The sequence below is a fragment of the Elaeis guineensis genome, chromosome 16 (assembly GCF_000442705.2).
Source record: "Elaeis guineensis isolate ETL-2024a chromosome 16, EG11, whole genome shotgun sequence".
Lineage (NCBI taxonomy): Eukaryota > Viridiplantae > Streptophyta > Magnoliopsida > Arecales > Arecaceae > Elaeis > Elaeis guineensis.
Window position 1 is genome coordinate 34,441,671 of NC_026008.2, and position 10,390 is coordinate 34,452,060.

General features: G+C 35.0%; 1 protein-coding gene across 1 annotated transcript; it reads left to right on the forward strand.

Annotated features, from left to right (window-relative positions):
• Nucleotides 1–3,181: 3,181 nt before the first annotated feature.
• Nucleotides 3,182–9,288, forward strand: LOC105059467 (acid phosphatase 1). The gene is made up of 3 exons (XM_010942765.4): nt 3,182–3,929; nt 7,716–7,925; nt 8,908–9,288. Exons 1-3 carry the CDS (start codon nt 3,268–3,270, stop codon nt 9,083–9,085), a joined length of 1,050 nt encoding a protein of 349 aa, XP_010941067.3. The 5' UTR covers nt 3,182–3,267; the 3' UTR covers nt 9,086–9,288.
• The last annotated feature ends 1,102 nt before the right edge of the window (nt 9,289–10,390 follow it).

The following is a 10,390-nucleotide window of genomic DNA, read 5'->3' on the forward strand; positions in this document are numbered from 1 at the left end:
CTCAATAAATGATGTGCTTTTGTAGTAACATCTAACATCCCAACAGAGCAAAGCCCACACGCACTTCCTACGCGCAGAAATTTACATAATAATTAAATATCAGAGGTAAAATAAGTTAGATGATGAATTGAACCGTGCATATTTCAATCCATCTACACTACGTGCTAGAGCACTAGTATCTATATAATTTCAAAAATTTTATTTAGTTCTGCACATCCCAGTTACGTATAATATCATCTTCTATTATCTGCATTTGTGCACTCCATCGAGTAAAGACAAAAGATGGATCTTATATGACTGGAGAAAACAAAATCTAACTAGCACAATTCCCTCCACTCCAATAAAATATATTTCCTATTCTATGACGTACCGAATTAATCCGAGAGCCTCCACGCCAATAAAATATATTTCCTATTCTATGACGTGCTGAATTAATCCCAGGGAGAGAGAGATGTGATCAAAGTCTTGCCATTAAAAGAGATTATCATTATTTTATGTAATTATTATTATGATCAATCTTTTGTCGTCTGTCATCGGTGAAGAGTATCTGTAAAATAAAGTCTACACAGACCGAAATTATATCCAACAAAAATTCTTCGATGCTTAAGTCAGCGAAAAGTAGTGAATAACAGATGAAGAATATTTGAATTGGCAAAATTTCAGTCCAGAATTATTTTATCCATACTGTTCATTTATCTTCCTTTTATAAATGATTCTAATATAACCGTCAAGCATGTGGTCCTGCTTTTTATGGCGCTAAATTGTTGGGTTATTATCATAGAGTTAATGAGTTGTTTATGTCCATTAATGATCGTGATACATAGTCGATTACCGTTTATAACGATTAGATGTGTAGGTTCTGCATATCCTGACCTTATATGATCGTGGAAAGATAAGTCAATTATATGTTGGTAATAGTAGTAGGTCGGTGAAGATCCGAATGAACATCGGACGATAACTCTAATATATCGATGATCATCAGTCGGATGTTAACTAAGTCGTCGTGGTTGTCCGTTGTTGGTTGATAATAACTGACTGTCGGCTGGTTAACTGATTATTAGATGGAGTATTATATTTATAAGGTCGATGTAGAGTGGGAGTCAAGAAACGGTTGAATGGTCTCAACAATTATATATCTTAAAAATGAGTCTTTTGATCCTTATGCGCGCATATAAGAGCTTGTGTAATGTCTATCAATTCAGTGCATATCAATAAAATTGAGAATGAAAGGCAGCTTATACAGGTATGCCTTTTGAGATGATACCACGGTATTGAACACAAATGTCCTTTTCATTATCTTGCCTATGCAATAAAGTATTCATTATTTAAAAATTTATGAAGTGGCTTCCTACAGATACTCCTATCTATCAAACTCAAATGCAGCATTCTCTTGTTAACGTGTTTGACTTTTAACATGATCGCATGCATGACAGTGCATTAGTTGTATCCTTGATACACAAACCATCGTATTTAGTTACACTACTCAAAATTTCAACTTGTTTATCCACGTATGTTTAGATCTAATAGGTAACGATAAGGGAGTCAATACTATTTACTAATATAAATAATTAATTAGGTTATTTTATTCTTTTATTTAATTTATTGGCCTTTGTCAACAATTACTGTAAATATTAACAATGAGAATTGCTTGCTAGACTATAGGATCGTATGATCTAAATGTGTCAATAATTTTCCAATGGGTCAAGACAAATCTACATTATGAGACCAACACTTATCAGAACTTGATATTTAGAGATAATCTATATCCGTAGTCAATAGCAGCCATCTATCTTCTCAGCATTATTTGTTAGTTATCTATGTGATAAAGATAAATCCATGAGATGTTAGATGAGCTTCCATGATAGGTTTCTAGGATGTGTGCCATGCAATGCACTTAGTGTAGAGATGGACAGATTCTCAAGCAAGTTCTTACACAATGATTGGAACTTTAAAAATATGGAAAGTTTCCAAAAGTTTGAACTTGGGACAGCCGAGCTGTGTTCATGAGATGCCTCCATGCTTGTGAGGATTAAATTATGGAGCAAAACTCCACCGTGGACAATCTGAACATAAACATTCTCATTATAATCATGATTAGCGATCCATATATGAGAACTCTTAATATTCGTTTTGATGATTCAAGAATCTTCTAGTCATAACCCTCAATTCATGCTCAAAATTCAGATGCCATGAAATATATTTGCAAGAACATATGCTTCATAGTACATGATTAGATTATGAGATGCTGAGGCTTGAGGACAAATTTCTTAGCATATCAGCACCCGGTTGTGTGTTATGTTTTATTTTTTATATTATTTTTTATAAAAAAATAATAAATTAGATAAAAATTTTTATTTTATATTTTAAATTAAAAATAGCTTTCCACTTGAGTTTAAATTAAAAGTAGCTCTCCATTTCAAACATAAATTAAAAGTAATTCCTTATTTTTAACTAAAATGATCGTTATACCCTTATACCCTTATACGGTTATAAAATAAGACAGTATTATTTTACAATAACACAGTACTGATTTATAATAAGATAATATTATTTTTTAATATCGCAGTATTGTTTTATAATACGTAATACAATATCGATTTATAATAAGGCAGTACTGTTTTCTAATATCGCAGTATTGTTTTATAATGTGGTAGTACTATTTTATAATAAACAGTACTGTTTTATAATAGTGTTATATTATAATATGACAGTACTGTTTTATAATAAGACAGTACTGTATTATAATAAGAAAGTGCTGTTTTATAATATCCTTGTATCATAATAAGATAGTATTATTTTATAATAAGACAGTATTACATTACAATAAAACAGTACTATTTTCTAATATCGCAGTGTCATTTTAGTGTTGGTTTATAACTGCAGGGGCAATTTAGTCATTTAAATCAATTGTGGAGTTGCTTTTAAATAAAATCTAATTAAAAAATTATTTTTAATTTTAAATTTAAATGAAGAGTTTTCATTAATTTATTCAAAAAAAATATAACACTGATGATTCACGTGCAGAGCACGTGATTTTTCTTCCAACCTGTGCCCTCCCGAGCCGTTTGAAAATTAATTGTCTTCCTCCACATCCGTCGCTTCCCTCCCACGTCACTCCTTCTCTTACCTGGAACAGGTTGTATCTTTCACGCAATGAAAGGATCCAACGTTCCTTCGCGCGAACCGTTAGATCATCTACTGCTCACTTTGAGAGTCGTGCAGACGGACCAATGATGGATTCGGGGCGCTTTGACCTCTGTGCAGTTGATGATCCAACGGTGGATGCGCGCGAAGGAAGGTGAATCCTACTTTCGTGCGAAAGATAAAACCCGCGTCCCTCCCACCCCTCCCCCTCTCCGGCGCCGTCCAGTTCTACCCCTTTTCACGAAAGCCAAAAACCACGGGAGGAAGACCCGCTTCTCCGGCGATTCCTCCCCTCTCCATCCTTCTCCTTCCCAACAAAAAACGCTTCCCTCCCTTCAAAATCCTCGTCCTTCAGCAATGAAATCATCCTTTATTCTCCTCTTCGTCTTCTCCACCATCGCCGTGGCCCACCAAACCCTCGATCCCCTCGTACTCCCCAGGCCGCTGATCCTCGAATACCCCTCCGGCGACGACCAAATCTTCCAGACCCCCATCTCCAATGTCGGCAGAGATGAAGAAGTGCATCTGCGGTGCGCCAGCTGGCGGTTCGCCGGCGAGGCCAACAACCTCGCCCCATGGAAGACGGTCCCCGCGGACTGTGGCGCCTATGTGAAGGACTACATGACCGGCAAGGCCTACCGCTTCGACCTGGAGATGGTCGCCGACGAGGCGGCCGCCTATGCTCGGTCCATCTCGTTGGTCGGTGATGGCATGGACGCTTGGGTGTTCGATGTCGATGAAACCCTCCTTTCCAATCTTCCTTACTACGCCGACCATGGATACGGGTGAGATTCCATGTTTTCCAGTAATCTTTTTTGATTCGATTATCTGAACGTTAATCTTCGAATTGATCAAAACATCAAACATCAATTCTTGCATGTTATAAAGATCCCAACTTTTAATGTGTATGGGTGGTGACGGTTGATATGAGTGAGAGGAGCATTGCTACAAAGAAATTGGAGCAATCTTCTCGCTCTCAATTGTGCTTGATGATTTTTCTCGACTCTCTTTATTGTTTTCGAGATTTATCGGCTTGTGAGTAGGCAACTACGGAGGTTTCTCAAACAGCCTCAATTCAGGGTGGTGAGTCTTGTGACACTAGATGGGCCCCTGATTTCCTTCTAGTATTTACCATCTTTTTGAATAAGCTAATGAATAAATGGGTAAGAAAGATTCTTGTGATGAATGGCTAGTGACTCTAAACAGATGTGCCTTTTGTGTCATTCATTCTCTTCTACCATCAACTATCTTCTTTTGACCCTGCGATGGGATGTTTTAACTTTCAAACACATCTCTTTGTGAAAACTTAACCAACGAAGCCCTTTTGTGACTCTCATTTCATGACCTGTGACACATGTTACCCTGTTGAAGTTTGCAAAAATTTTGAGATCTTTGCCATGGGTAAATTTATAAATGTTCAGATAAAATCCATTGCATCAACATCCTACAAATGCTTATTTTTGTGCAAGTCATCAAAATCACCTCATGAGAATAGAATAATTCACTTATTTGAATTGCTATGTGTTTCAAATAATGAACAGTACAGAACATGCAATAGGTGTGCTATGGGATACCATATCTGGACCTTGGGCTCTAGGTGCTGCTAGTGTGGGTGTTTAGCACACAAGGTTGCTGGAGCCACACTTTTGCCTGCTGCATGCACTTAATATCTGTGAAGAGATATTTGCATACATGTGAATCCTGTGGAAATTGTTTATTGGTATGTGGGCATTGTGTTAGTCCCTAAGGTGGTTTCGAGCTAGGTTTTCCCATTGTCGTTTTTACTTTTTCTGCATTGTCGGTTTCTTACTATTGAGACCTCATTTGCTAGGATTTAAGTTTATGGAGCCAATATGTCAATAGGGCCTTCATGGAGGTTGATTCACGGCATCAAACAATGAAGTAATGGCTAATGATGTGAAGCCGTAACAAATTGGTCTAGCCAAGAGAGCTGAATAAAGGATTCAAAACTAAGTTCTAGTGCACTGAATCCCCTTGCTGAATAAGTTCAGCCACACCCCAAGTATAGTAGGAGGATCTTGATGAATTATATGCAAAAGCCAGGTTCACATAGCAAGAACAAAACTGTGTAAGTTGGAACGAGCAAGATTAAATATATGGAACATTTTGATTTGCCAGTGCCCAAAGATAGACCATTCGATTGCTTAATGCTAAATGTGGTGAACTTTTGATGGTGTTAACATTTTACTTTATCTGGTGCAGAATACAAAGAGAAATAGGTTCCTATAAATTTTCAATAGTAGCATTTAACAATTAGCATTAGTAGTGGTGACAAAAATCATGATGCTTCTGCAACCTACACTTCAGTTAATTAGCTAGCCTTCTCCACTTTTAAGATTGAATTAGTTGTAGCAACAGACATTGTTGTTTATGATCATAGCAAATCATGATAATCCAACAACTCATCAACCTTAGAAAAAATTGGCTACTGAGGATGCCTAAGTTTTGTGATGCGTACTACATTGTCAATATTGATCCAGTGCTGAAATTGCTGACACTTAGGCCCATGACCTCATTTAGGTGAGCAATGTGTCAAATGGGTCTCTTTTGTGTCTCCCAAACCTAAACACTTTGGAGAGCGATATGACTTGTGAAACATTTGTATTGATTCCCTCCCACAAAGGGTTCCACACTCTTTGTTTTTGCTAATTGTTGAGCTAATATTAGGGGTGGGTTGCTACTTGAACTGGTCAATCCCAACAACATCAGATTCAATTCCAGTTTGGGATGCCCCTTTCCTGACTTCAGTTGTTTCCAGAGCCTTCCTCCATTTTGTCTTGCTTATTTTAGTCTATCACTTATTTTTTTTGTTTCTTCTTGTTGATACTCATGATTCATGCTTTGGAGGAAAATAACCTTCATTGTTTTCTTCCACTAACCCTAAATCTTACTAACTAGAACTTCACAAATCTAATGTCAAGGCAAAATATCAGGGTCCAGGTCAGTAGGAGCCTGAATTACAATTTTCTATCTGGTATGGACCACACTTGAACCATTTTGGATGAACAATTAAATGTCTAAACCATTTTTAGTTGGGCTAACCAGGACTAAGCCAGTTTGTTTGAATTTTAACCTAATTGCTGTTACCGCACAGGATATAATCCCAATCAAATTTGTTTGGTTTTATTCAGTCAACTCAAACCTGACAAGCTTTTGATATGCTTTCAGAGCTGTCTACTAAGAACCTGGGTTTTCTGGCTTTAAAACTTGGATGGCCCAGTTTTGAAATCTTGGCAATTCTTTAGGTTTATTTTTTATTTTATTTTATTTATGGGTTAACTGGGCCAATCAAATGGGTTAGACAAAGTTTTGCCACCCATGCTTTGCCTTAATTTATAATCCATACTATATAAAATTTGAAAGACTCCAAGTTTTATTTTTTTTAGGAACCTGGATTGTCTGGATTCTCCAAACTTGGATGGTCCAGTTCTGACCCAGTTTTTAAAGCCTCAGACAAATTTATTTCCTCTCAGACCCAATTTTCAGAGTACGGTTCTATTTTCTTGACCTGGTTTTTTATGGGTTAAGCTGGGGCAGTCAGATGGGTTAGACAGGATTTTGCCACCCTTGCTTTAGCCTTTACCTATGATATATACTATATAAAACTTCTAAAGACCCCATTTGTTATTTCTTCCCCTGAAAGCCCATCATTTTTTTGTAAGAAAGCTGTAGCGGATGACAAATTTCAAAATGGCAAATCATGCAAATATGTTGTGAAACTTACTTTCTTTGGTAATGTATATTTACAACTGTATGCTTTATAACTATATAAATCTTGAGTAAAAAATCACATGTAAATACATATTATCCGTTATTTATTTATTTTATTATTAATGCTACTTAGATTTTATATTTCTCTAAACAAAGTTTTATCCTTGTATGCTATGCACATGCTGCTGAAGCAGTGTCACTAATTCCACTAACTCCCGATTTTTTTTTCTATTATTATTATTTTTGCGGGTGTGTACAGAGTACTACTTTCTCTCCATATTCTTTGTAATGTTTTTATTGGTTTTCTTATTATAAAATCTTCAATTATTTGAATCTCCAACTTGAAAATCAATGGTTTCTTGGGTTATTTGTCAAATTGTTGAATGAATGTTTTGCATCAGATCTTAATAATTTGGTTATCAACTTCATTTGTATTGAATGGTTCTTAAGATCTGGCATTCTATATGCAAGTATAATGCATGATCAGGCTGAATCCTTTATTATGGTTTGTCTTGTCAATATTGCAGCAAAGACCCCATTGTTCTTTATCCAATTCATGATGAAATAATGCAGCAAAACATCTGAAGCTCTTCCCAGAGCTATTTATGTCTTGGATATGCTGCATCAACCCAAGTTGTACTGAATACTTCCTTTTGTTATTTATTAGATATCTTAATGTGATCTTTTATGTTTACATAATTCTTTGTATTATTTATTTAAATGTGGTTGTCACTTGATTTTATAATCTTCCTCATTAATGAATTCAGGGATAATTAATATTTCTCTTTAATTTTGAGTCTTTCATTCGTATATGATGGTTCAATAATTTGAAATTGCAGTCTGGAGGTTTTTAATAGTCATGAGTTTGACAAATGGGTGGACAAAGCAATGGCCCCTGCTATTCAATCCAGCTTGAAGCTGTATGAAGAAATTCTAAGGTTGGGTTTTAAGATTTTCTTGTTGACAGGTCGAAGTGAAGGACAAAAGATTGTTACCGTGGAGAATTTGAAGAAAGTCGGATTTCAGGATTGGGAGAAGCTTATATTAAGGTACGTTTCTACATTAGGTATTCTTATTGAGTGAAACTATATTAGTGTTGCTATATCTACATTCCTCTTCATAATAGAGTCAAGCAACTATTTCTGGACTTCCCTGTTAATTTTAATTTGGAAAATTTTTCTGTTTTAATATTTAAGGTATATAATTTGTAGCATTTATTCTTTATGGATCAATAGACTACAATTTGTAAATTATTAAGCTAAAACTGCTAGCTGGATGACCAAGTATACTTCATTTTTTTAAAAAATATTTTTCTCATTTTTATAGAGAAGCCTTGCCGGAAATAAAGTTCTTCATGTTTATCTGATTTTCTGAATTATAATATTTTATCTTCTTTGCTTTGAATTCATTTTTCTTGAATGGGTGAAACTGTTTTGATTTCAGACAATTTATTATTGAGAAACATGCCTCAATGGAAATGTTAAAGCTTAAGAAAACTAAGTGGCATGATATATTGTTCTTCTTGATGAAAGTTTTGGCCATGGTACCTGTTTTTTTCACATGAACTTATCTTCAACTTTGTCCGTATCCTGTGATCCCTACATGTTAACTTTGCCTTTTGGATTGACTGTCATATGTCTCATTACATGCCAGCACTAAATTTATAAATCTTAAATATCCTGATGAGCTGTTTTCATTAAGTTTTATCTGCCTTTGTTGGATTTGCTGTCAAGCAACTTCCAACCGACTCCATTTAACAATGTTTAAATTGTTCATGTAATTTGTAACAAATTCATTAAGCTTCACAGATTGCTGAAGTTTAGGTATTTGAATTCAAACATGCTCACTAAAATTGGTATCAAATTTATTTTTTGTTAGAGTCTACCTGATCTCAAGATGATTTGCTCATGAAATTGGCTTCATTACAATTAGTGGATGATTCAAATGTTTCTAAGAGCTTTAGAGGATAATATTTGTGATCCTCTAGTTTAATATTGCTTGCTGATTCATTGTTGATATTAATCTGCTCAGAGGTGTGAATGACCATGGAAAACTAGCGACAACGTACAAATCAGAGAAAAGGTCTGAAATAACAGCCGAAGGATACAGGATACTTGGAAATTCTGGCGATCAATGGAGCGACTTGTTGGGTTCCTCTACGGGCAACCGCTCATTTAAGCTCCCAAACCCTATGTACTATATTCTCTAACAGGCACAGCGGCCAAGGTGTTTGGGTTCATATTGGGAGATTTTTTTCTGACAGGATCATTGTCAGAAATTGTAATTACCCAAATGCTTCCAAGTGTAAGATATATTTGTTTATACATTTCCTTTAGTTAAAAACCAATACCTCTCCTGATGTGCTAGCACAAATAAAATACTACATGGCAGATCAGTGACTGGAATTTCATATGCATAAGCCTCATATGAAAGAGTGCTGTGAGAAATGTGTCACCCTGTGATTTTTCATGTAGCTTTGATTATCTGCATTCAGAATATTCAATTATTTCTTAAGGGAAGTCAGAACATTGTGATGTATCCAATAAAAAAGTTTGGACCTGCAAATAAACAAATAATGCTCTTTGAAAAACAGAGATGAGCCTAATCTGGATCATGATGTAGTAGAGTAGGCTTAGGTTTTTTTGGTAAACCAGAGTAGGCTTAGGTTGGAGACCTTATTTTCAAACTTGTATGGGTCCGACCGTATCTGAAACGTGAACAAAATCATATCCAAAAACCCAGTTAGGAAATGGGATAAGAGAAGTGCAGCAGCAACTACCAAGTCAATGAGGGTTTTGTCCTCATCACCCTTCATCATGCCACATAAGAAATGCCGTGGCTCTTGCCAGTAAAGTGGTTTTGGAAGAGGACATGCCTCGTCAAATGCTTGTCATATGTTCTGCAAAAAGTGTTGCTAAAGCTCTAATTGATTAGAAGGTGGAATTATTGGTTGGACCAAAAGAATATATAAGTAACTCTTTGTGCATCGCATGTGGTACAATAGAAGTGCACCACCCAATAATATTGGGGCAGGTAGCACATTTAGATGGGACAGACATTTAATGCTGCTCAATTTTTTTTTTTTTTCTTCCTCCAATTAGTAACGAAAATATCCTTCTTTCTGTAGAACAAATAAAGAATAGTATTATTACTTCTTGATATCTTGTATGACTTTTTATAAATATATATGATATTCTGAACGATATATATGATTTCTTATATTTTTCTAATATCTTGAATAATATATATGACATTCTGAATAATATATATATATAGAGAGAGAGATTTTCAATATCCTATATAACTTTCTGTGAATATATATGATATCCTAAATAATATATATGACTTTTTGTGAATATATATGTCATTTTGAACAATATATATTACTTTCTAATACCTTATATGATTTGCTATGAATATATATGACATCCTGAATAATATATATAATTTTCTAATGCCTTATATAACTTACTGTAAATATATATGATATTCTGAATAATATATATGACTTTTT

Coding starts and splice junctions, on each gene's coding strand:
- LOC105059467 (XM_010942765.4), top strand. CDS start 3,268: ATGATCCAACGGTGGATGCGCGCGAAGGAAGGTGAATCCTACTTTCGT. Junction 3,930..7,715: donor TACGCCGACCATGGATACGG/GTGAGATTCCAT, acceptor TTGAAATTGCAG/TCTGGAGGTTTTTAATAGTC. Junction 7,926..8,907: donor TGGGAGAAGCTTATATTAAG/GTACGTTTCTAC, acceptor TAATCTGCTCAG/AGGTGTGAATGACCATGGAA.